The sequence below is a fragment of the Python bivittatus genome, unplaced genomic scaffold (assembly GCF_059951505.1).
Source record: "Python bivittatus isolate LINGU-HERP-01145 unplaced genomic scaffold, Pbiv_v1 ctg000070_np1212, whole genome shotgun sequence".
Classification (NCBI taxonomy): Eukaryota; Metazoa; Chordata; class Lepidosauria; order Squamata; family Pythonidae; genus Python; species Python bivittatus.
In genome coordinates, this window is record NW_028277034.1 from 2964378 (window position 1) to 2992193 (window position 27816).

Sequence of the window (27816 nt, forward strand, 5' to 3'; positions counted from 1 at the left end):
AAGATACTTAACTTCCATCATACTTTCTTAAGTTATGTTTGTCAGCATTACCTGGTTATTTTTAGGTTTTCTTTTACCACCCAACAAAAACTTTTCCATTTAAGGATAGAAATAGTGATATTCACTAATACATATAATTCCACAGACACCCCAAAGACTGTGGGATACATTGCATGCCCCAGTTACCACTTGGTGGCAAGCAGTTTGACTCCACAGGCTTAGTTATTTTTCAAAATTTGCTCCTTTGCGGGTATGTGCAAACAAAGAAGTGAGTTTTGATCACACTGGGGCTTTGCCTGTGCAAGATTCATGCAGTGTGCGGGGTGCCACTGAATTTTATCTGGGGTTTGCCTCTCACTTAGCCTGCACAAACGTGCTGCAGGGTTTCCTAGACAAAGGAGGAAAATGCCCACGTATTAATTTTCAAAAAAGGTATGCTCCTTCTCTAACTTGATCAAGTTTCAGCTCTAGCTGAAGAGAATTTTTGTATAGACAGTCCTCTACTTATGAACAGATTATGTTCCAAGAGGCTGTTTGTAAGTGTTTTTTTCGTAAGTCCAGCCAAGTAAAAAGTAAGAGGAGGCAGGACAGTGGTGTGGGCAGAGGAGCTGCCAATGTGAGGAGCAATAGCCTGCAGACTGTGGAGAGCACAGTGAGACGAGCCAGTGGGGGTGGCACACTCTGTCGCTGGGTGAGGTAGGAGAGGTGGTGGTGGCTCCCTGGGCAAAGGTGGCAGCTGCCTAACCCTAACCTGTTGTGCATTGGGAGGCTGTGATCTTCAGCCTTCCTCCTGCAAGGCCTTGTGAAAGGGTCACCAGTTTCCAACACAAGCTGCAGAGCACACACTGTGCCTCCAGGAAGCGCTTGTCCCTCTGCTTCCTCCAGTTCCGCCACCACCCTGAACAGTGCCTTCCGCACACCCTCCACCTTTGCCCAGGGAGGTGCTGCTGCCTCTGCTACCTTGCCTCACCGGCTCATCCCACCGCATTCTCCAGTCTGTGGGCTGTTGCTCCTTGCACTGGAAGCAGAAGACAGGGCTTCTCTGCCCACACCGCTGCCCTGCCTCCTGCCTCCTCTTTTTGGAGTTAAGAGTTCTAAAAAGGTTTGTTCATATTGGTGAAAGTTCGTAACTCAAGTCTGTAAGTAGAGGGCTGTCTGTACCTTTACTTCCACATCCATCTGAAACTCCATTTTCTGCATGCATTGTTGAATATTCTGTATTACATATCAGCTTTTATTTGAAATAATGTATAGTTTAGTAGTGAGTGCCATTTGGATAAACCATTTATATATGAATTTTGGTAGTGAGATAACCTATTACAGTGGTCAAAATCTAGAAGTTCAAATGTTATTTATCAGGTGATATGCTGTGGATATCCTAAACTGAATTGCATATGTGAATAATATGTATGATTTAATAATGTATGGATTTTGCTAAGGAATACCCATAAGTTTTGAATGGGGTAATCATAGAGGAGAGGGAGGTGGAAGAACTAAATAAAATTTATTTTCTGAGGACTAGCTGGTTTCAGCATTTTAGTAGATACAGGCGTTTTTAAAGTTTCTGGAAGTATTTGTGAAGACTAAGATTCTTTAGAGTTTCACCTACACTAAAGATGCTCTACAGATAACATACATTGACAACCATACATTTTAAAAACTATAATTGTCCTGCTTTTTAACAGGTCTTGGCTGTTCCACAATTCTTTCGCCTGAAGGTGCTGCCCAATTTGCTGCTCAGATTTTTGGGTTGAATGACCACTGTGTATGGGCCAAGCTGCGATCAAACATGCTGAATACATGGATCTCCCTAAAACAGGCTGACAAAAAAATGAGAGAGTATACTTTATAGATGAATTCCTAAACCACTGTTTCATTTTGGCTTCCAGAATTTGATGGCATATCATTCCTAGAATAAGGATTTACTAATGGGAAACTATTTCTAATCTATTTTATGGTAAAGAGTATCAGGTGATCTCTGTGTTCCAAGCAACTGTAGGCAACTAATCTCGTGTTTTCTAGAAACAGTATAACTTAAAAGCAGAGTTATATGCGTTAACATAGAATAGATCTTACTGATCCATCATGACTGGCCATTTAAAAGAAATCTTACCTGTCTTGACTTGTAATCCTGTACAGAATATGCCCATATAGTGATTCTCCTAACATTTATATTAAAGCTAGCAATGACATTAATAAACTGGCAAGTCTGTTTTTGTTCTGGAATGTGGCCTGCCACAAATCAAATATATGAAAGACAAACTATTCAAAATGTTAAAATATTTTGCATGTGGAATGTTCTTACCCAAACTTCCCTATAATTAGCTTTAAATACAAAGCTGATAGTATTTAAAGCTAATGAATAGATGACCTTCAGATAATTTTGACCAGGCCTGTACAACTTGTAGAGGGGAAAGGGCCACACTGATAAATTAAAATCGTTGCAGGCCACAGAGAAATACCTGGCGCACTGTTCAGTTGTTTGGTGGCTAGTGGTGGTGGGAATGAGGCTTAGTGGCAGTGAAGGTGAATTCATTGACTTTTTAAAAAATGCTGACATGCCACACAAGGCTGCTTGGCAGGCCATATGCAACCCATGGACCATATGTTGTGCATGCCTGGTTTTGACCATGACCAACATGTTGACAGCATACTGTATCAGTTACAAACTGAATACCATGTTATCCTAAAAACAAGTGAGTTAAAAGTAAGTCACACCAAAGGCAGCACTGAATTTTAAGGCTAACTAGACAACCCATGACCCATTGGGTCAACCTTTCAGAGATATTTCCTTACCTAAACAGAATGACCATGGGCAGGCAAAAAAGCAGTGGGAGTGACTTTTGACTTCCTGCCAGCTTCCATCTGTGGGAAGCTGGCAGGGAGCTTAAGAAATCACTCTTCCTCCTTGGCTGACCCACAGAACTGCCTGCCACTTTGTTGGGAGGAGGGCGAACAAAGGGACCTGCGGACTGTGAGGAAAACTGCACCCCTGCTGTCCATCCTGGTGTGTCCCCAAGGGTCCCCTCCCTCCAGGGAGGAAGAGGGCTCACCCATTGACCCCCAGCACCCCCATCTTGCCAGCAGGCATCTGAGTTGCTCCCTCATCCTTCCCTTGCTGCCCACTGCTGTTAAGAGATTTCAAGTTTTGGCCTTGGTTCAAAAGCAGCCACTCACCCATTGGGCCTTGCCGCCAACCAATTGAGTGCAGGGGCCAGAGGGATGTGGGAAAGAGGGTGGGGATATGCCCCTTTCATCTTCTCTTGCACCATGCAACCCACAGGTTTCTGGGAAGTGTAGTTGGAAGGTGTGGTGGTGGTGCTTCAGAAGAGCTTTGATACAGCATTTAAGCTGTTGGGCTAAGACAGGGAAGAACCAGCTATGGAAGCTCACTGATTTTGGGCTAGTCACTATATCTTGGTTCAATCAACCTTACAACACTGCTGTTCCATGTGTAAAAAAAGTAAGCTCCTGGTCAAAAGGATTTTTTTTTTAATTAATCTGTCCCCTTTCATGAGATGCATGTTTAACACACAAATAGTGTTAATAATCCCTAATCTGAAAGACAATATCAAAAATGTATAGTGTTAGTCAGGAAAAGTTACTTGAATATAGCCAAACTAAACTGTTTGTCACTGTCATCAAAATCATTCAGTGCCATGCTGAAGTAAGGCAAAGTATTTGCAACAAGCTGAAAGGCATTACAAATGCTAAATTAACTAGAAGGCATTACAAATGCTAAAGTTCTCAAAGTATTAAGAATTCTGATCAAAGTATGTTAAAAATATAAATTTTAGGTTTATTGAAAATTAAATATTAGCAAAAGCAAAATTTTTAAAGAAATACTTTATAAAATGAGTCACATTTAAGACAGACATTTGAGAAACAAACTACAAAATGAACTTATTGGCAAGCAGACTGCCATCTTGTGTGTTGCAATATAATTTGATACGAATAAGGCATGGAAATCTGGGTTTCCAAACTTCTGTTTTCCAGAAATTGGTATTTAAAAAAGCATACTTCAGTAGTTCCCAAACAGGGCCAGCTTACATGTAAGAGCAGTTAGTGGGACACAGCAAAATTTTTAAAAATCTCTGATTTTCTTCAAATGCAGACTTTGTAACTAGTCTTGGTATTATGTGTATAAATTTAGGAATGATTTTTCTGTCACTGAAAACCTAGGGTTTGGAGAAGACATATTCCAGAAGGTATGGGATGCATGAAATTTCTCCCTCCAAAGTTGGAAATAAAGACCCAATCTTGGAGGAAGAAATCTGACTGAAAACATCCTCCTGGTGTCCCACCAACCTTAGCTCTAGCATTAGAAAAGTACCAGAAAAGGAATTAAGTTACCACAAAATCACACGGCTCCCATGACTATGCCTAGTATGCTCTGAACAGGGAGGCTTCACCAGTCGTGAAACTGATGTAGAAAAATGATTTCTTTTGGAAACCAGGTCAGGAGAGGAGACCTCAAGTTTTTCCTCTCTAACTAACAAGAGTCCATGAAGCCTATTGAAGGTTTCACCAACAGAGCCCACCAGTGTTGTTATGCCTACTTTTTGTTTTATTTTGTTATATACTGGAGAGATTGTTTAATCTGTTGATTAACTCCAAATAACATACACTAGTAGTCATCTATGTTTAATTCTAGTCTCTCACAATATATAACTATAGGTAACATATTCACAGTGGCAACAGCTTCTTGAAGTATTTTTCAACTGTTCTTTAACATGGCTCCAAATTAATACAATAATTTTGCAAGAAAATTGTACCAAATTTACATTTAAGTACTTAAAACAGAACTTAGCTATAGCAACAGTCAATATTAAATACTTGTGCAAATAGCAACAAGGTGCTGCTGTAGCTGAGGCAAATTCTGATTTGCAAGATTTTGGATTCATCCTTAATACTGTAAACTTGAACTGATACATGTTAAATCTTGCACTTTCCACCATTCTTAATAGTCAGTGGAAACATTTTGACAATAGTATGATACATTCCCATTTGTATATAGTGCAAATAAACCTTCCCATATTTTGCTGCTAGATTGTGTGTGTGCAAAGTTAATGGCATCCTTCTAACTGAAGTGGTCCTTGTGAACAACTATTGATATAGGAAAAATATTCCTAATAGTTCTCAAATCAGGACTAAAAGTGCAAATTCTGCAAGAAAAAAAAATCAGCTGAAGTTACAGCCAGAATGTTTTAGTAAGGTCTGGACAATTAATCATTTGGACTGGTCTCTGGAGAAATAGGTCAATATAGCTTGAATTTTTATCAAACGTTCTCTCAAAGACCTCATAGAAAGCACTGAAAGCTGGTATCTAGGGTCCACCGGGAGAACAGCTAGAAGCCACCAACACCAAGCAGGTCCATTAGCTGTTTCCTAGAAAGAACAGAAATAATATTAAACTCAGAACATTTAGGACAAAAATATTATAATAAAGTGCTTATTCAATTAAGTTTTAAAATGAATATATTTCCTAAATCTAAAAATACAGTTCTTTTTGACTATCATTTTTCACAAAATTTAAAAGTAAAATAACTAAGGACTACTTTAAGAAATCAAGCGTACTTAAAATGCTAGGCTAAATGTAGTCATCAACACTCCAGACCTAACTTTAAAAAAAATAAGAATTAATCTACACTGTATTTTTTCCTACTTTTTCAGTAATGCAGCCTCTCTGTTTTTTGTGCTTCCTCTTTTTTATCTCATGTTTCTTAATCTATTAATTTAGTTACTGTATTACTCTCTTTACTAGCAAAGCAAGTGAAGGTCATGCTCACAATTGTCAGATACTATAGTCTCTAAATACCTGCATGTTTTCTTCCTTCTCTGGCATTGGACCAAAGTGCTGAAGTATTTGGCTACGAAATTTATTTCTTAAGCTTTGAAACCAGCTACAAGCCTGGTTATATACAAAATTATGAAGCTCCTGGAGTTTTCTCATCTCACCTTCATCTTTAACCTGTACATCAAGAAAGCACAGTGTAATCAGTACATTAAAATTTAGCCATGAAACTGTTTACAAATTACACAGCTACCTTGGTATAAAGAATAAAATAAAAAGAGTTCAGTCTTTAAAGATGGAAAAGGGGAAAAATGAATAGCAAAGCAGCTCACCTCAAAATACAAGCAAGTAGTATCACAAAGAGTGTTGGTGTGGTCAATCATTCAAAGCTTTGAGAACTGAGAATGAGCTACTGCTCAAGCAGTGTTTTCCAGCTATTCCTTTCCAAATTGGTTTGCTGGATGCCTTTCCTGATTTCACTGAGCAAGAGTTAGCCAATAGTGGGCCATGGCTTACTCCCTACCCAAGGGACAGCCTGATGGACTTTAAATGCAGTGCAGCACTTGAGATTCAGTGCTTCCTGTGCACAATGATACTGTGAATATATGTGAAAGCTTGCAGTGTACAGGGAGATAAATGGGAAAGCATTTTAAAAAGCCATAGAAAGGGAGGTCTTCCCAACAGAGGAGTTCTACAGTGAATAATACAACAGGGATCCCTAATACTCTTAGGGCAAAAATATATTTTAGAAATTTTGAAAGTATGGCAGGCTTCTCTTATAAATTGATTACCATGAAGAGAATAGCCAATGATAAAATGCACTTTACCAGAAAAAATACTGAAGTTGATTTCTAACATCCGTATATAACTCTGCTTAAACGCTATCTACCATTTCAGCATGCATCTGACTTTTTTATAGATAGGTGGACAAATTTCCAAGCACCAGGATGCAACTGGCCACTTTTTATTTTCTAAGAGTAGTGATGGGTCTATGTAAGACTGTGATGACTAGGTAAAAGGAACCTATTACTCAACTTTGAATTGAAGTCTCTCTCTCTCAGCTGGATTCCTGAGGGAGGTTGTACAGAATGGAGAGGACAGAGGCTTCAATCATCTCTAACTCTCCACTAGAAGGGTGGGAACTGGGAGGTTTCGGTGGAAGAACATGTCAGAATGAATCTCTTTTTATACCCAACTATGTCGTCCACAGTCAGAATGACTAATTTACGTAATAGTAATCTCAGCTAAAGAATGCTACAGTTAATAATACAAGACTAACCTGGAGCAGTTGTTACTAGGAGCCAAATAGCTAGTTCAGCTAGAAGATTATTCTTCCAGCTGAACTAGCTACTTGGCTCCTAGTAACAACTGAAGAATAATCTCCAAAAATTAAATTGAACTTTAAACAAATTTGATTTAAAAAAATATTCACAAAACAAAGCCTGAGTATCCTCTATATAGTTATCTGGTAAAGATATTTCTAAAGTGTAAAGACTGGTATTCAAGTTGAAACTTTCTCTCATCAACATAAAACTTCATCCTTTATTTAATACAGAGAAATGCATTATCTTTTCAAGTTAAGTAATAGTTATTTTATTCTTATTTCTAAACATTGTACCATTGACAGAACCTATAGTCCTTGGGTTACGACCATTCGTTCAGTAATGATGGCGCTAAACAATGATACTTATGACTGGTCCTTGAACTTCTGGTCATTGCAGCACCCCTGTGGTCACAATCCAGGTGCTCGGTGCCCAGGTAGTGATTACATCACAGCGAACCATGGTCACATAATTGTGATTTCCAATGTTCCCTGCCATCTTCCCACAAGCGGAGTCAACGGGGAATCCGGCAGGAAGTCAGAAGTCACGATCACATGAGGTCCACGCTTAACAACTCATATGGTCCTCACTTAATGATGGCAACCAGGACTGCCAGAATTGCTGTCATTAAGCGACATGGTCACATGATGTTGCACTTTATGAGTGCATTGCTTAGCGATGGAAATTCTGATCCCAATTGCCATTGTAACCCGAGTACTACCTATGTGTGTGTGTGTGTGTGTGTGTGTGTACATTTCATTAAGTTGTGATACTGAAATTAACAGTAGTTTCAAATTGGGAAAAGTTTTGGTGGTTGTAACAGTACCAGGAGGGATCTTACAACTCCCTAGAGGAACTATTTCCCATGATTTCTTAAGGAACATTCAAATAAGCTATCTGATCCCAACAAAAACCAAGCAGCACTTTGGGAAATAAGTACACCTTAGGCTACTGCTTTACTTTGCAGCATGCTCTATCTCTTTATTATTTTGTTTTTTATGAAAAGAACCTGGATTGCAAGGCTCTTCACATAGTTATTCATGACTAAGTCACCTCCTGCTTGGATTACTGCAATGTACACTACATGGGGCTATTTTTAAAGCCCACTCATAAGCTATAGTTGGCCAAAATGTAGCTAATGAGTGAGTTAGGAAGTTCCCATGTTGCCCATGTCACATCTCAGCTCTGTGAGCTCTACTGGCTACTGGTGGGCTTTCTGGTGTGATTCAAGGTGTTGGTCCACATAAAGCCTTTTAGCTTGTTTAGCTACAGATCTGCCTTTCTGTTCTCATTTCTGCCTAAACTGTAAGACTAAGTAGAGGTTGATGTACTCCAGATACCAGGTATAAAGCACTGTCATCCTGTGAGATCTAGGAGACAAGTCTTCTCTGCAGCTGCACCTACCCTGTGGAACAGTGTTCTCCCAGGCTCTATAGGGCTCCAATCCTACTGTAAAAACTTGGCTCTTTCAGCAGGCCCTGGGACAGAGTAAGATGATCTGTTCTGGGACAGCGTAGTTTGGTTTCATGGTTTTGACTGAGTTGGTTTATCCTTTCCTCTATTTTCTTTAACTGAAATTTAGCTTTTAATTCAATAATATATGTAGACAACAAAATAACTTATGGCCTTTAGACCAAAAAACGTTCAATAAATCTCACTATCAAAAATTATTATACCCTAAAAAGAGATACTGTCTTGTTACTGGTTTAATGGATTAATAAAGAAGCACGTATATTACTATATTATAGATTTAATATTTTGATAACTGTATTTGAACATAATTGGTTTCCTTTGCAATATGATCTATATTTATGCATTTTATTTTATGCATTTAAATACATTTTTCTGAGGAGGTGTCTGTAGCTTTCACAGACCCTCAAAGGGATCCATGGCACAAAATGTTTAAGAACCTCTGCCCTCTGTAACAACAAATTAAATCAATATCTTACCAACATGGGATCTAACTGGAATTTTATACACTTGACAGTCACAGCAAGTAGAATCTCTCCCTTTCTCCCATCATATTAAGGGAAAGTTGCACATTGGAACAGGGCTACAATATCCAAGGTGTCTTCTGTAAGTAGAGACAAAAATAGATGTTTTATGTACCTTTATATCTTCTAAATCCTCAATGTCTGCAGTGCAATAACCATCTTTCATCCCTCTTTGAATAACTCGGAATCTCTTTAATCCAATTGTATCCACAACAGATCGTCCATCTGGCAGATAGTCAAGATTTCTAATGTACAACATGCAGCCATAATCTGCAAATCTAGAAGAAAGGGTACTGTGTCAATGGCCAGCTTAAAAATACTTTATATGTTTTGGTTTTCAGATTATGAATATAAACTTACCCATTTTTGGGGTCATGTACACACATCCCAAATTGTTTTGTCCCAGTTTCTATACTTCTTCGAATCATCAGTCTGTATCTTGGCTCAAACACATGGAGGGGGCAAGGCACAGTTGGGTAGGCCATAGTGCAAACAAAGATAGGAACATTCTTGGTCAAGCTTAAAATAGAATGCACAAAATAAAATGTTAAAATTAGAATTCTATCTGTGCGGGAATATTTAGCTCAAGATATCCCATCCTTCGCCAATATCCTTCCCCCAACATTAAATTATATCCTTGCATTCTCTTCAAAGTGAATGGACAACTAGTCCAAAACTTTAACACACTGCATCAAATTGTGGCTCAATATGGACCATCATTCAACATTAGGCACTTAAGAGGCATTTGAAATTACAGATAGCAGTATTTATATTTAATATTTAGTGATATTTTCTGTACAGTCTCCTGCATATTAATTCTTATAGAATCTACAAACTGTTACAGTAACTTAACACAAGTTTTACAGTTAACATAATATTAACAAAGATAAGGAATGTTAACAAAATCTTACTCCACTTAACTGTTAACCTGTATAAATGGAACATGGATGTTTTAATTACTAGAATTTTTCAGTTTGGTTTTGTGGTACAAGAGTCATATAATATTCTGTAAGATTACTATTCCAAAACAGTTTAGTCTTTATTCTAAATGTCTGTTAACAAGCTTTATTACACGCAAAAGCATATGCATACATGTACACACAACTAAACTTACCTTGAGAGTTCAGCTATTTCTTCGTCATTAATTCTTTTTCTCTCAGATAATTCAGTAGGTAAATACTTCACTATTAGTTCTTCTAACAACTGTGTAGTGCTGTATTCTCTACGTGCCAAAAACTAAAATGAAAGATAAATTGTTAAGCCATTATAAATTCTTACATAAAAGCTGCTCAGTTTTTTTGTTTCATGTAATTTCAATTTCAAAGAATTAAGCAGAAAATAGCTGACCATACTGATTATCATCTCTTGCCCTTTTATATGTTCAAAGAAATATACCATGATATATGAGAGAGAGTTAAGTTTGTGGGTGTGGGGGTCTCCTAAGCATAAGTCTCCTTTCAACTGACTAGGTTTGCAATCAAGAATCTCATGGCCCAATGCTTCCTTGGCCTATTTTCAGGAGATCCACAGAAGTAGCAATCATAGTTCCTCCTCTTTCACTCACCAAAACTCTGTTCTGGTGCCCAGAGCTTGCACATATAAGCAGCTCTTGTTTATAAGGGAGGAATGGCAACAGTGGTGGTCCATTAAAAACATGAGATGCTCTCTCAGAAATAGAGTGGTACTGGCAGCCTGCATGGATTTCTGTCTGCCATTTCATCTCCACCCATCACATCATCTTAGGCAAATTAGATTCCCTTGATGGGTATGCATGCTAGTCCTGCAGCTGACCACAAATGTTTTTTAAGGTTTGGAGGTCTGGTTGGGCCCCCTGTACCTGGTTCCAAAGCAGCTGCCTCTATTATACATGCACCACTGCATAGTACCGGTAATCCTCACCTAATGACTGCAATTGGGACTGGAATCTTGAACATTGAGTGAAGCGGTCGTTAAGTGAGATGCCCAAATGATTGCTTCGTTCAACAACCTCAATCCGGGCACTCCCAGTTAGTCATTAAGCTATCTCCCGGGTTGTTATTTGGATGGAGCAAAAGAGCTGTCTCCAGTGCAGAGCTGAAATCACCTCAGCAGGCAGCTCCCAAATGTTCCTAAATCCCACCAGAGGGTTTGCCCTCCCCTCCACAGGTGGAAGGGAAATCCTTCCTGGGGCTGGAGGAACAGAGCTCAAATCCCGAAAATTTGAGCTCCATTCCTGTGTACTGTTGAATGGGGAGGGGAAACCTGTCAGCGGTATGCAGGTACAGGGCTCAAATCTCCAGGATTTGAGCTCCACTCCTACATACCGCTGAGAGGTTTCCCTCTGTCCCCTCCACTTGCAAACCTCCCTGCGTTGACTTCCAGGGGAAGCCAGCAGAGATTGCAAATGGCAATCACATGATCGCGGGGTGCTTAGCAACCGATTGTAAATGCAAGTTGGTTGCCAAGTGCACGAAATGCGGCCAGGTGACCATGCCAGGATGGGGGGGCAGCACAACATTTTCTGATAGCTGGAAGTGTTTTATAGGCCATAAAACACCCTTTCAGAGGCTGACGTAACTTAGAACCGTTGTTAAACAAACAGTCATTAACTGAGGACTACTTGTAACACATAGTGCTCAAGCAAGGCCTGCACTAAGCAACAACATGTATTCAACTGGCATTTGCTGGAAATAGGATATAATCTCTTTTAATGTATATTCACCATATTGAGAAAGCTCTGTAACTCTTACTATTAATTCCCCAACTTTATGAAAAAGATGTAAGGCAGTTCACAAATAAAAATCACTGATATTTTAGTGTGCAGTTACTCATTTTTACATATTTTAAAAAATAAAGGTAATAACATTCTAACATATTAAAATTGATTTTGAAGATTCTAAAGATACGATGAGATTGATTTTAAAACTTGTAAGGAATAAGGCCTTAATGTGCAGCCTTAATTACATTTTAAGAGGAAGATTTTGCAACTAGAAACCATTTCCATTCACAGAACAAAAGGTTATTAAACTTCCACCAGTTTTTTTCAACTTTGGATTCAAACTTTGCTTTACAACAGATGCCTCTTATCATAAATGGTCATAAAAAGCATTACCTCCTTTAAGCTTTCTTTACAGAGGGGACACTGAGGAGCATGGTCCAAACAGCGTTGTAAACAGTTCTTGCAAAATGTATGGCCACAGGGTGTTGTCACAGGATGAAAAAAAAGCCTGAAACAATGTTGCAAGGAATTAGTGAATGTATCATTAAGATGCAAATACAATAAGTCAGAAGAAAATAACTTGAAGGATGCACACAAAAACGATTAGTATTTATTAGTGAGTTAGAGACAGGGAATATTTCAACCTCTGAAGCCAGCAATTTTTGTGTGTGTGTGGGGGGAGGGTGCCTTCAAGACAGTGTTGACTCCAGGCAACAAGTCCCTGCAGTTTTCTTGGCAAGATTTCAGAAGTGATTTGCCATTGCCTGCTTCCTAGGGCTGAGAGAGTGATGGCCCAAGGTCACCCAGTTTCTAGCCTGGTGCCTTAACCACTACTCCACACTGCCTCTCCAGTAATGGGAAACTTTTATACCTATATTAAGCGAATTTTCTTTCATTTCAAGCTGAAAATAGGTAAAAAGTATGTTACATTGTTTAGGAGTGTTATTTTGAGGACTCTTAGTGCTACTAAAAAATGAGCTCTGAGGCCATCCAGTCCTACAATAAGCTAATTGCTAAGCATACATTTTAAACAAGTCTAGCCAGCCCAATCTGTTACACCTTATTTAAATAGCCTGAAACCTCACCTTACTATTGCAGTCATATTAAGGGACTCCCTACAAATCGTGGAAACATTTTCACAAAGAAATTGTTTTCAGTAGCTTCTGCGCAGTGAGTTTAACAGTTAAGCTTCCTTAAAGTAATGGGATAACAAGATCATAAACATTGAACTCAGACTGTATTACCTCAAACACAACGAGCATTCAAAATCTGCTACATCAACCAAATTTTCTGGAACTGCTCCACAACTGACTGAAAAGGTAGCATTCCCTTTTAGAGTTTCTAAACAAGCAAACAAACAAGTATGATTAAAACATGAAAAAGTGCATAACTCACAAAACAATACACATGACTAAATATTTACCTCGTTTTTTATGTTTATTCCTTCCATCTTCACAAAAAATAATATCTTGTTCAGAAAAGGACAACTTCCTTTTTAAAAAAGCACTTTTCTCTTGGCCAGAAAGTAATGGTTCAGAAGAAACTCTTTTTAATCCATCATCTTTGGCATCTTTTTCTACTGAATTGAGAGAATTTGCAGACTGGGCACGTTGCAAACTTCCTTCAATGGTTTCTAATGTAATTTGTGGCACTTCTAAGTCCTATCAGAAAAGATTTAAGAAACAAAAATCAACATGTCTTATAAAATTTTGATAATGAAATGGTAACTAATATTCCATTAGCAGCTTCAGTTTTTCAGGTACTCCATCTTTCTTTACTTATTGAACATATATACAGTGGTACCTCGGTTAACAAACGCTTCTGTTCACAAACAATTCGGGTCACGAACAGCACCGTTCGCAAAATTTTGCTTCCGTTCGCGAACTCTGCATCAGGTGACGAACAGGATCTGCGGCCATTTTCCCTGCTGTGACACGTGGTCGTGGCTTCCTGTAGGGAGGGGGACTCTCCCTCCAAACAATAACCGCCTCCCTACCCGCCTTCCTGTCCTCCACGCCAGAAGTCGCCTCAAGCAAGATTAGCGTTCTCTCTCTCCATACTGTACTGTACTGTGTTTCATATTTTTGTGGTTTTAAAAAAAAATACATATGGTTCAGAACGGATTAACCGTATTTACATTGAACCTTATGGGAAAATTTGATTTGGGTCGCGACCAATTTGGGTCGTGAGCAGAGTTGTGGAACCAATTAAGTTCGTGACCCAAGGGACCACTGTACTGACCATTTCAATTAACTGACTCATGGAGGTTTAATCAGTCACCATTAAAACATTTTCAAGTCACAAAAAGCAGGATGGAACACAAAACCGAAACTGGTTCCAGTAATCTTCATAATTATTTTGCATGAGAATGTTTACTTACTGACACTGGGGTGAGCTGTAAACAATCACAAGACTCTTCCATTTCAAATTCAGAGCTGTGTATAAGCTGTTTACTTCGAACATGTGAAGAATTTAAAGCAGATTCTTTCAAACTCTCACTCACGTTTTCTGGTGACAGCAAATTGCACAGTATCTGTAAAATTGACATTAAGGAATAAACTACAACAATTATTACATTTCAAATATAGCACAGATTTCTTCAATATTATTCCAATATTTAGACATTATTAAATAGAAGCTCATCATTCTCTCACAAACTGACAGAAGTTTCAAATTAACCAACAATTATTTCTCCTAATCTTACTCCATTGCTTTGAAACTACAGTACACACACTTTTAGTTGCAATTTTTTCTGATAACATTTTAATTGATACATTTCTTTTCAGCCAAAATTGGTTCTTGAAACTGCTACAGTTAAATTCCCCTAAGTGAACTCCAATAAAATCATACCTAGCTTATGGGATTACAGTAATTAGTACTTTATTCCATTCACTCCTACAGAAACTAATCCTTAAAGACATGTAAATCTTCACTCACAGAAGACAGAAACGACCACTCAGCTGACTTCTTTATCTAGCTCCTTATTGGACTAATTAACATTTTATGAAGCGTTAATTTAAGGACACTTATTTTGAACAAAATCAGCTGCCTCTGAAAATCTTCCCTGTTTGATCAACCAAGACTATATTCCTGCTTTTTGTTTTCTACATGAATATTAGTTATCTATAACATTGATTAAAATGAAAGCAATAGTTGTATAACAGTACTGTATGCTCTTCACGTATCTCCTAGCATCTATTCTGTGATCCAGAGAATTCCTAGAATTTGTGAAAGGGCTTTGATGCCGTAAGTACTGTTTTTTGGTAGCATAATTACTTTTCTTGGATTCTTGCAAAATTTTGCCCCCAACACCACTCCCCATCTCAAGAGCATGAAAATCTCTGTTTTATTATTATTTTCAATCTAACAGAATATTGGAGAGAAATTAGGTAAATGGACTTGGAACTCTGTTTATCCTCCCTACGGGAGAGGCAGTTGGACAATGGCCTGGAATCTGACTGCACCATTCTAAGTACCCCTCCCTTCCCACTGGTCACATGACCCAAAAAGTTGCTGCTATTAAGGAGATGGAAAGAATTGTAGAAATCATCATCTGCATGCTTTCCAACCTAATTTCTTAAACAAAAATAAGCCTGATCAAAAAAAGTTATTTATAAGACCGTGCAAGTACCTTTTCCACTTCTAGTTTTGCTAGAAGAAATCCTTCATCAAGGGATAGACAATGAAGAAAGACCTGTAAGGCATCTTCTACAGAACCAGCATTATTAAGTATTGTTGCTCTTCTGAAATATACCTGGAAGATGATTGTATATATAAGACACATTTATTGTGATTCAGTTGCTTTACAAACCTAATCCTAAGCATGCTTTTCCTGAAGCCACTATTGCTTCCTGTTACTAAGTTCAAGTTTGTTTTTAAAAACACTGCTAGATTTCCTGCCACTAAAACTAAAATAAATGACACAAACATGAAGCTAAAATAAAACAATAATATGCTATAATACTTATAGAGGAAATAATTCAGAGTAACTTTTAAATATATAATTACATCTTTATATTATTAAGCACTTTAAGAAAAGGTAAAAAGGAAAAATAAATAAAACCCAAGGCAGATAAACAAGGAATATACAAGCATAATTACATTATATTGTTTTAAAAACTAAAAATCATTGTTAGAATCTAAGTAACATAAATATCAACATCAATAATTAATGCAGATAAATCATCAAATGAGATTAAGTATACAGTAACTTTTATCCAAGCAACTGAAGACTTTAAGAGGAACCCAAATTTCAGATGTAATAGTAGAGTTATAATCCAAAAATGGTTTCCAGCTTGAATTAAATGCTGTGTCAGATTTACTTTTGAAATACAAATTTACTTTGGATATTATGGTATACTCCCAGAGCTTAATTAGCCATTCTTCTGCAGAAGGAACTGTGGGTTCCAATAAGAAACACGTAGTATCCTTATAGCACTTATCATGCACAAAGCTAATTTGGTATACTTTGTTTGAATATCAGGTTTAATAATATTTACTTTAAAATAGCATGTTGGAAATTCAGTTCCTAAAATTTGTTTCATTCTATTAAAAGTCATTTCCCAAAATTGGTAAGCTTTACATCATTGCCACCAAATACAGCAAAACAATCCAACACAGTCATTACATTTCCAACGATTTTTAGAGAATGAACTGTCCATTTTAGCAATCGGTACTGGAGGAATATTCCAGCAATAAAACATCATATATCGGTGTTTTCTAAGTAAAATTATCAGTGTAGTAGTAATAGTTTATTAATTGATTAGTCTTACAACTGTACCAAATAAATATTCAGTGTAAATTTAATGCTTTTCTTCCACTGAAATTCCCATTGTTGAATATCAATTATTATATTTAAATTCTGAATTCATTTAATCATGTGATCTTTAATCACAGCCGAGATTGGATGGATTTTTACTTGATAGAGCACTACACACATGGCTGTGGCATCCCAACTCACTACATCTGTGTAAGGAATACAGCCAATCTCAGTCCTGATCACATGCAGAGGCTGACTTTCAAACTTTGCCACATGTACTGGAATTGGCCAGGAACGATCAGAGTGCCTGCCCCTTGCAAATACACACGTAACCTGGCTTTTCCCTCCGGGCACGTTCTCCACCATGAACCAGCAACTGATCTGTATGAGAAACTCTTCTTCTTGTAGCTTCTGCAATCAACTGCCTTCAAAAAAAAAATGTGAATGCCCTGATCCGAGGCAGAGTTGAGAAGCAATTGCCCTGGGTTTACTATTGATGGGCAGCCCCTCTCAGTTTCAGCCCAGCCCCTCAATTGGAGGCTCTGACAAGGCCCTTATAGCCCTTCCCCCAATCCCATGTGATTTTTATGATTGTTCGCCACCCAGAGTCACTTGTTTGAAATGGGCGGCCATAGAATCTGAATGAATGAATGAATGAATCAGTCAATCTTTAACATGTTTGGTTTCTGAGTCATATTTCACCCACAGGCCTAGCAAATGATCTGGATTTTGTCTTATTAAACATATTAAATCCTGACCACATGGAATAATACTAATCAATCTTTCTAGTACATCAATAGACAGCCATTTCATAAACAGAAACTGAACACATATTGTTGATCCAAGACTGTATATCTGGACCGTATATATTTTCTTTCCAATACTGAACAGTAAAATTTTCTGGTTTACTCCATGCTAGGCAAAACCACAATATCTCATAGTGATAAATTTCAAATTTTGGATACATAATTCAAAAGTACATTCACATCTTTAAACTGTATTGATTTTTTTAACATTACATTAATAAACTTACTGTTACTAAACCAAAATGTAGCAATAGAACAAGCCTGTATTATATGAGTGAACTGTGAAATTATACTTTCATCCAACATCTTCCAAAGGTACCTTTACAGCCTTTAATACAATTTAATTCAACAGAGATGTTGGTAAAAATGAAGTCTAGTCCCTACCATGAGATCAGATGGGTCACATTAATAACCTTCTACTTGTACCCACTGTGGCTTTTTTTAATTTGGTCACATGTGTTCTACAGAAAAACTGAAGTCAAAATAAAGGTTGAATGATAACCTGAAAGTTAGGAAAGTTAAAACCCATATCATCATATGAGAGCTGTAATTTAGACAAAATCCAGGGCTTTGTCCTTCCCATAGAAAATGTCTTAATATATTATTAATCTGCTTGAAATAACATAAAGCTATTAGCACAGGTTTATTTTGAATATTTTTTCATTTACCTTTTCCTATAAACTGAAGAGAATTTTTGACCATCCATTTATATTGCTATTTAATTTAGAGAATTACAATATATATTTTCATCTTCAAATGAAGAAAATTTTATTTGTGGATATACGTATATCAAAAAGATCCACTTCACATACCAAAGGCCTTTTCAATGTCCAATAAGAACAATGCTGCTTGCAACTTTTCTGAATGTGCATGTAGAATGTCAATCTGAAATCTCACATTGGCAGATGCTTGGTGAACTTTCATAAAACCAGACTGTGCATAATGAACAACTGAATGTCATATTGTTTGCAATGTACATACCAGGATCACTGTCAGTATTTTTGTATCAAATTGGGCAATAGCTTGCCTAGTCAGCAAGGTCTTTATTAACCTTCAAAATCGATTATATAAGTCTCACTGAAGGAAGCTAGAAAAACTTAGTTTACAAAGGTATAACGAATAGATTTCCAGTAATATTGGGGCAAATAACTCTTGTGCATGTGTGTGTGTTCAACTACATCACTCAACATGTAAAAATGCATTACTTACTTCCTTGGTTACATTCCCTTCAATATTATTCTACTGAGAATATTTTTTTAATTATTGATATATTCAGTTAGAATCATTATGTATTTTATCTTGGGCATCCTTAATAGAAATAATCTTTTATTGTTCTTTATTATTTATTACTACTATTATATTGTTGCAACTGTTTCAGCCTAGAAACTAATTATTTGCTTAACTTCCCAATATTTTTGCTTTATACAATTCAGTGAATATTCTGCTTCAAGTGCATACAGGAAATTAAGTTCCCGTTAATAAAAGTTAGGCTGAGATTTTATGAACAGCCTTAGAAGAAAGTTTCATTGAAATAAGACCCACTTCCAAATAGCTTAATAGGAATATTATGCAGCAGAGTACAATCATGGCAAACAGGATATTTTTCTGATGGAATTCAGAGCTCTGTTCTGCCAATACATTTGAGTGCACTACTCACCATGCAAAGTTGTAGTTAGACTGTTGAGTTAAAAGAAAGAATGGAATAGTTGTGTGTTCTGCCATTGCTATGCTCTATCAATATAAAGTATAAAAAGACAGATAATATCTTTATTAATTCCTTAATTTTCAAAACCGTTTCCTTGACTGTTTCATGCTGATGAAATCTGATTTGGAACTGATGAGACTTTTTTTGCTATGGTAAGCTGCTTTTTTTCAGCCAATATGATTTGTGGATTGTATTTGGTTTAAACAAAAGAAGACAGAGGAATGGGGAAGTTGAAGTAGACTAATCATGGAAAATTAGTCACATACTCAATTGCTAGTACCAAATGGAAAGGAAAAAAAACCCCAATGAATGGGTTTTTTAGAATACAAATATGGCAAAACAGAGTTCACTATGATACCAAATATGGTGGTAGCATTACTGTACACTAGAGGAGTTAACTATAACTTCAGTTTCCTTAAAAATTCATATTAACTTCTTATTCCTGAAATCTGATTATCATCATAGAATTCTGATAACTTTCCCTGCAAGGTATTAAGTCTCAGTAAGGAATGAACAAAATCTGTTTCACGTACATGATATATTTTAACAGTTTAAGTACACTAATTTATAGAATCAAATGTTATAAATGTATTCTTCACTAGAGAATGGCTTATGCCCTATCATCTCACATACATATTAAAGCAGCATTTTTTTTGGCCAGGTTACCCAATTCTTCTCTCCATCCCAAAGAGGGTCCAGAACAGAGTAGTCCCCAGCATTCTAGACCTCCCCCAAACTACTACTACCTCTATTACCAATCCCTGTGCTGGCTGGGTATTTATGTACTAGTTAAATTTTAACCTAAGTAGCTAGAAAATCTACTTGTAGTTCATGTACGTATGTACTGGATCCAACTGTCCAGCCAGAGCCAACAGGTACCACCTTAGCCATGTAGGGTTGAGGGCTTATTCTGTGTAGGATGAGTGCACTGGAACCAAACTTTGACCAGAATTATACCTTGCCTGGAATGAAGTTTACCAAAATTTTAAAAGTTACTTAAAAACATTTAATTTCTATGGGTATTTGTGAAGCCACTTTAAGTATTATTTATGCAGAAATTTATTGTTATTTATATATAAGTTCTAATGATTGTTTTAAGTACTAGGGGCCACTGAGGTTATTGAGGCTCTATAGTTTAGCTGTGATCATAATTTGGATTCTAGTTTGCTATTGTATCTATTTTTTAAGTTATTTTATTATTTCATACTTTACCCAGTTATAGGCACAGGAAAAATAAAATGAATATTAATATGCTGAATATTGTTATTTTAAGCTATTGTTTCATTATTTATTTATTTATTTATTTATTTATTAAATTTGTCCCCCACCCATCTCCCCCCAATGGGGGACTCTGCGTGGCTCATAACACTAATTACTAAATAATTAACTAAATACATTTCCTAAATAAAACATATATGCCAATTATCCTTTGTACAGTGCCATCCCAGAACAAAGAGGCTAACTAGGTACAAGATTTACAGTATTAGCACTAGTCTTAGTGATCTGGTTCATGTATCAGTCAGCAGGAGATCTTTTTTCCCCACTGTTGTCCTCTGATGGTTGCACTGCAGTAACATCACTGAAGGGGCAGAATTCTTATCTCTTTTAAAGGACGAAACTTAGCATGATATGTGAACTCAGACAATTTGTTCTTTGGCTGCCATTCATAATACACTTGTGGCTTTCTGAGACAGATACTATTTTTCATAGGCTTCCTATAACTACTCCAAATTTACAGCCAAGCAGATACCACAACTGTATCCTCTGAAGCTTTCCTGCTTCTTTGAAGCCAACTGTCTTTTGCTGTTACTCTGGCCACAAACTATACTGGACTATTACTTCCAAAGCCTAACAAGTGCTTAGCTTTTTCTTTCGGTAATTTTAGCTGATCTTTTGCCTTTTCCTCCAGCTGGAACCCTCACTGCTATAAGATTCCTGACAGCCCTTTGTAACTGCCCTTTGTGTACAGTTTCAAGGCAGACGTCTGTGACAAATGAACTAAAATTCCTCAGTTTCTGCCATGAAATGAGAGCATATAGAATGACTACAAACCAATGACAGCAAATAGAATGTTTGCATGTTTCCTGTCAAAGCTTGACCTTTTGAATCTTCCTATATAATGTGCAAGTCATAACCCTTCTTTAATTGCTTTAGTAACTGTCAGGGAGGTTACCGCAAGGAGGCATCAGCCACAAATTAGACAATATTTTTCACCTTTGCGAACCTTTACATTCTTATTAATACAAACTATACTACAGAATACAATAATTATATTTTACACATTTTAAACATCCTTTACTCAGGATCTTCTAGATACTGCACATTGAGTTGACACTGTATAATGTGTCCAGAGACTGAAATTGGCCAGTTCTTTTGTAGAATTAAGGGTAAGGGATAATCGACCCAAACTTGAAGTATCTGTATGCAGGCTCAAACATCCTTGCCATTGTTTCCAGACCAAGCAGATAGATCCTCTATATCCTTGGATCTAGCCCAAAGGGTTTCTCCTTACAGGGAAGCCTCTTCCCATTGATGAACTATAATATTTGACTATCTGGCTGTAGCCTGCAGTGTCCACAGTGTGCTATATTTCCACGTGCTTGTCCAGAGCTTTATTTAAAGCATTTCATCCCATATTTTAACAACAAAAAAAACTTGATTATTGTACTCATTTCAAAGATAAACCAAATAACTACTATTATTCCCACATCATAAGCTAAAGAACACAACAAAGAAAAGCAAGATCAGAAGGGAGGAGAGGGAAAAAAGCCTACTTTGGAACTGGTTCTTAAAGATATAGTCCTTGAAATAACCAGCTAGAAGAAATAGTTCAAGAGCCTGATGGAATGCATTATATAGATTACAGTTCAGGGAAGTTCAAAACAACTGTTATTCAGTACCAGTGCTGGAACTGCTGGCTTCTAATGCATTCCTCAGACCAAAAACTGTTCTCAGCCTATGCTCTGGGCCAGTATTTCCCAACCTCAGCAACTTTAAGATGTGTGGACTTCAACTCCCAAAATTCCCCAGCCAGCATGCTGGGGAGTTGAAATCCACACATTTTAAAATTGCTGAGGTTGAGAAAACACTGGCCTAGGTCATGGTTTTTCAAACTGTAATTCCTTGGAACTTGGATGGGGTTCCATGAGAGACTAGAAGTTAAAAAAAAGTTCATTTAAACACAGTCATTTTTCTATCACTAGGACTTTGCCTCTTGATCAGGAGCTCTGGGATTTTTTTTTCTTTAACTAACAGGTCCCTGCAGCCTGAAAAAGTTTGAAACCCATACTCTAGGCAATGTTTTCTGGGTCCTGCAGAACGGTGGCAATGATACAAATCTTTTGCAAGAAATATACATTACACCTGCTTTAAAAACAAAAACAAAAACAAAATAGAACTACTTTATGGCATAATTTATCATGTTGGCCTTTTAGATACATTATGAAAAATACAGAAACCTATGCTAAAGAGTATAGGTATAGCTTTGCATTTATACCTACCTCAGGCCAATTTGGCATTTTAGCAGTAACAGCATTCAGTTCATCTAGTGCAGATTTAAATTCTTGGAGACCAGCATAAGATTCAGCTCTGTAAATTCTTAACATTAAATCACTGGGATCTAAAATAAAAAAAAAAACCACACACATACATATTTAGAATGCAGCTTAGTGAACCTGAATTGCAAAACTCTGTAACTTAAATAGCACATGTGATATAAACCTAGACAACAGATACTTAGCTATAGATAGTAAGATTTGCCTCCAAGTAATCATGCAAGAAAATGCTTCTATGGATGAAGAAGGTAGACAGGTTACTAACTTTTTGACAGGTATTTGTAAAAATTTTGAAAGATACTAAAGAAAGCAATCTAATTACAAGAAATATTGTGTATATACTGAAAAGAAACTTCTGAAAGCTATTTCAAGAAAATTTTAAGTAATCTATAATTCTGGAAAGTACAACTGAGTTTAGGTCCACATGTGGCCTCATGTCTTTGTAGATTTTAACACAAATCAGTAGCGATGCCTTGACTGAAATCTTTCTTCACTTAATTTAAATAAAGTTCACTGTGTTCCCTGAAGTCTATCAGAAATATGTTATAATTTCTTAATGTACTAAAAAGCAAAGAGGGCATAATTCAATGCTTCTACTCTTTGAGTTTTTCAGCAATACATTTTGTGGCTGACAGTTCTATAAAACAATTACTTACAAATATGAAAACCGAACAGCCAAAAACCAATGCAACTTTTGATTAAAGATTTACTAATCTTCACTTTAAAGACCATTTGCTTGTGGGCAGGGAGGAAGTTAGGAAAGAACCATGCTATCATTGTATCTCCAATGTCACCTGTAGTTGCACCATAAGAATCAAAAGCATGTAATTTTAAAATAACCTTCAAGGGCTAATTGTAAGGAGCATCACAGGACTTTACTAGTTTTAGGATTTAAAGCAACTTAAGCACATTTACAAAGAAATTTTAAAAAACATTTTGTTCATTTCTCCAAGTGAACTTAGGCACATTCAATTACATTACTAGATTAAGTATTTTTGTCTTTCTTTTCTAATGCGATGGCAGGTAATGGTGGGGGAAAATAATTTTTTCATTAATATTCAAACATAAACTCATCAGAAAAATATCAAAATCTGCATTCAAGACAATCCTTCTATATGAGAAAAACATAGTACCAAGGCAGCACATCAAAATTATACAACTGCTGTCTTCCTATTGATGTCACAAAATTTGTCAGTAACCTGCAATTTTTAAAACTGTCATAAGGTTTAATTACTCATGCTTGTATCTATTTTAAAAACCATCCATTCTTAATCTTCCTATGCACTGGAACATACACTACAGATGCAGTTTTCTAAATATTTTATAAATCTTGTTAGTGCACAATAAGAAAAAGCATTTAAAACAAGTAGAGCTGAAGTCCTTTCTACAAAAGCATAGCTCTTTGTAGATTCATTCTACTTGATCTCTTAAGACCTGGTGTTAACAACTTCTGTTAATGAAGTCATGTGATTGAAGAATATTATACAAACAACACATTTTAAAATTATTATATTCTGCTTTTCATCCCAAAGGTTCATCCTAATCACAGAGTTGTATTAAATATTTAGAGTAATAACCCTGTACCATGCTTTTGCATTAGTTATTTTACTGCTTCTCTACTCCATGCATATTAAGTCAGACTGCAGACCTTTACTGCAGTTATTTCTACATCTTAAAATTATCTAATAATTGTATCTCAGACATTCAGAATTATCCCTTACAAGTCATATACAAGCCATGAATTGAACAATATTTTGTTTTAATACTTTGCAGTTCATCTATATTAACTGAGTTCCTTGACAAAATGTTCAAGTGTAACAGACCTTTCCTCAATATTAAGATATCTGGTTTCAAATTTCAAGCCTGAAACTACGCTAACCTGATTATTTAAACTTTCTTTTCCTGCATCTGTTTTAATTTTAGAAGATACAATATCAAGATCACAGAATCTTAAGTACAAAATGAAAACTGAACAATGTTCATAAAGAATAAGTATGTCTCTAGTATATAAACTATCAGAAAAACAGAAATAATTGGACAAATTAGTGTCATGATGGCTAGCAGTCAAGATATATAATTAGGAAACAAATATAAATATGGTTAACTGCCATTAATGTTTTTTACATAGTACTGTAAGTACTTAGTCAATGATAAGAATGCTCTAATGTGCTTACTGAATTACACTAATCTTATCTCTTGACCTCAGTATATCCAAATCTTTTCCCAGCAATGTGTTGTGAAAGGCCCAACATGCCTATCTGTGATATCACCAGCATTATACAACATTTTCCCTCCCCCCATTTCCTTATGCAACTAGCACCAGCCAGTGAATTATCTCAGTAACACTTGAGGGAGGCTGAACATAACCCTCCTTTTGCTAAAGTTACTAGGTCCAGAGTGATTCATAATCCTCCAAACAGGTGTACAGTGCTAAAACAGTTTCACAGCCAATTCCTTTAAACACTACCCAAAACACACTTGATCATCCATCTAAAAAATTCCTCTTTGCACAGCACACAAATTCTGAAAATGACTTTTGAAATATGATAGCTCAAGCATTTTCCTGTCTCTTTAGAAAATAACCGCACAAAGTAACTTGTCTCTTAGCTGCTACATTCATTAATAATGCTCATCCTAAAGAGTATCTTCTAATTAAAGTTCCTTCCAACCAGTCCCTCAGCTCTAAGGAAATATTTCACCAACTTCTGCATCTTCTGGAGAATTTTACACAGCCAAGAATAAAGCAAATAGCTTTGTTTAACATTGCTAACACAGCAAACCATTTCAAGGTAAATACTTTTCCACCCCTCACCACAAAGCCATTACTATATATTACTTTACGATTAACCTTTTTAACCTTACATATACATTAAGAAAAAATCCGGTGTATTTATTCACGTTTCCCGTCTGAACTTCAAATCTTAACGCAGCGAGTGAAAACACTGGTACAGTATCTAAGAACCCTACCGGTTTCAAATTTGATTTACATACTTTCACTAAAAAGCTAGATTTCCTTTCCAGTGCTAGTTCCCAGAAGCAAAGAACGCATCTGATTACACAACATAACCCGATGAATCCTTCGAGCTTTGAGAAGCACCAAGGCTTGTGATCTGCAACGCCCGGGTCACCGCAGGCATGAACCGTCCAAGATGCACGGGCGTGTCTTGCAGGCTCAGATCCGCACGTTTCCCGGATACCTTCGCGCAAGTAACCTCGGGCTATTTTCTGGTCCACTGGCCCAGGATCGGAGACCCTTTACAGCAAAGCTCATCTATGATTTGACCTGAAACGCGCTGGAGCGTTTCGAACGGGCGGGGGCGTTAAGGGGAAGTTGATGCCGGGCATCCCCTGCCTTACCCTTTCGGAGCGCTTGGTCGGCGGCTTCCCGGGCCTCGCGAGGCCGCCCCTGCCTGAGCAATTCGCCGAGCCGGCGCCACGTCCGGGCCCTCGCGCACTCCGCCGGGAACCACTTCTCCGCCAAGTGCGCGAGGACGACAGCGACCGACGTCCCCCCGAGCGGGTGCCCGCAGTGGCGGCAGCGGGCGTGGAGCCCCTCCCGCAGGCAGCGGCGGCAGTAGGTGTGCCCGCACGGCGCCGTCACCGGCTCGCCCAGGAAGCTGTTGCAGCCCCGGCAGCGGAAGAGCTCCGCCGCCGCCCGGCTGGGGGGCGCCCGCGGGCGCTGCTCTTCGGCCGCCCCGGCTTTCCGCCCGCCCAGGCGGAGGCGGCAGCGCAGGACGAGGCAGTCCGCCAGGGTGCCCAGGCGGCGCCGCGAGCCGGAGGGGGCCGGCGGGGCGAGGCGCAGCGCCGCGGAGCGCGTCTCCAGAGCCTCTTTCAGGTGGCTGTCCAGCGCCAGGAGTTCCCCGCGCCGCAACAGCCGCTCCAGCTCCGGCTGCCCGCCGGTAGCCGGGTCGAGAGGCGTCTCGGCGCTAACCGCTACCGGCGAGTACGCCATTTCTTCCCTCCTGCGTTTCTTCTGCCGGGACGCAGATGGGGAGGGGGGCGTTGAGGGAGCAGCGGCACGCGCCTCCAGCCGCCGCCGCTTTCTGTGGCGGGGAATAGGACGGCCGTCGAGCTGGGGGCGTGTGTGTGTGTCGCGCGCGCGCGCCTTCTCTCTCTCTGGGCGCTTGCGCTTCCGGCAGGGTTGCGCGTTCGGTCGTTACTAGCCGTTAGGCGCGCAAGCCCGCATCGCCCTCTCTCCCGCCCTTCCTCTTTTTTTCTTTTTAAAGGAAGCCGCCGTCCCTCCTCATATACCACGATAAGGTGCGCGTACTCCTGCCCTCCACCCCGCCTTCCCGTCGCCGGCGTGAGACAAACCCAAGCGCAGCCCCTCGCTTGCCTTAAAAAAAGAAAAAAAAAACGGTGCGTCATCTGACTTTCCACGCAGGCTTACTTTCGATTGGCTGACGAGTGCAGAGAGGCGCGCGACCCGGGAAAGGGGCGGGGCGGGACAATTATAAAATACGGCCACGTGCTGAGACTCTCTCAGAACTTCTGCGGTCCGGAGGAAAGCGAGGGGTGGGGCGGGGAGCGGAGTGTGGGTGGCGCTTGCTGCTGGGTGGCGCGGTTTTAGGCTCCCGTCGTCGTTTTTTTTGTAGGTGGATGCATTTTTGCTGTCTTCTGTTCTACGCACGTTGGTTGGCGGGTCCCTCTGGAATAATACTAGTTAAGCTACGCTCCCCTTGCAGTAGAATCTGCAGTAAACTTGGAATATTAATTTTTCTTTTACAGAGGATTGCAGGGAAAAGCTTTCCAATGGGAACTGTGCTAGAAAAAGTGGGAGGTATAGTCTGGCTAGTTTTCTGGAAACTTTCAAGGAGAAAAGACATAATAAACTTTTCGCGGTGTTCTTGTAGTGTGCTAATCTGAGACAGTTGCCAACTCAGGCATAGATCCTTACTCTGAAGCATAGCAACATATTACGGCCAAGGACTGCCGTTTCGGGGAATAACCAAAGCCCTCAGCCCCCAGTTGAAAAGGATGGAAAGGAAGCATGTATGGTGTTCCATAGGAACGGATGTTTCCGGTCCCCTGTGCAACATTTTTTGTCCTTCCTGCACTTCTTTCTCTTGGAAACAAGGAAGCAGCAGCGCATTTAATAATCTAATTTGTGTGGCTAATCAGTTGCATGATCAGTGGGCTGTACCCCATCAGCAGCTTTAGGTGTCCCTTCTCCAAAAATCCCCC

The 27816-nt window shown here is 38.4% G+C and overlaps 2 protein-coding genes across 8 annotated transcripts in view; one reads left to right on the forward strand and one right to left on the reverse strand.

Annotated features, from left to right (window-relative positions):
• PAICS (phosphoribosylaminoimidazole carboxylase and phosphoribosylaminoimidazolesuccinocarboxamide synthase) overlaps nt 1-2200 on the forward strand; it is a 50516-nt gene extending 48316 nt beyond the window's left edge. For all 6 annotated transcript variants that reach the window (XM_088131023.1, XM_088131041.1, XM_088131036.1 and 3 more), the window contains one exon: nt 1686-2200. In XM_088131023.1, coding sequence (XP_087987149.1) covers nt 1686-1852 — 167 coding nt within the window. In that variant the 3' untranslated portion in view covers nt 1853-2200. The remainder of the gene's footprint in view (nt 1-1685) is intronic.
• Nucleotides 2201-2993: 793 nt separating this feature from the next.
• Nucleotides 2994-26916, reverse strand: LONRF1 (LON peptidase N-terminal domain and ring finger 1). 2 transcript variants are annotated; one of them, XM_088131063.1, is made up of 12 exons: nt 25990-26916; nt 22579-22697; nt 15440-15562; nt 14189-14341; nt 13232-13469; nt 13053-13149; nt 12202-12316; nt 10225-10346; nt 9471-9629; nt 9226-9388; nt 5819-5971; nt 2994-5388 (listed from the first exon to the last, which is right to left on the reverse strand). In XM_088131063.1, exons 1-12 carry the CDS (start codon nt 26582-26584, stop codon nt 5230-5232), a joined length of 2196 nt encoding a protein of 731 aa, XP_087987189.1. In that variant the 5' UTR covers nt 26585-26916; the 3' UTR covers nt 2994-5229. The 2 variants fall into 2 exon arrangements, 1 of the variants encoding a protein (XP_087987189.1); XR_015794114.1 differs by lacking the exons at nt 2994-5388; nt 9226-9388 and adding an exon at nt 9066-9190 and having other exon boundaries at nt 5839-5971.
• Nucleotides 26917-27816: the final 900 nt, after the last annotated feature.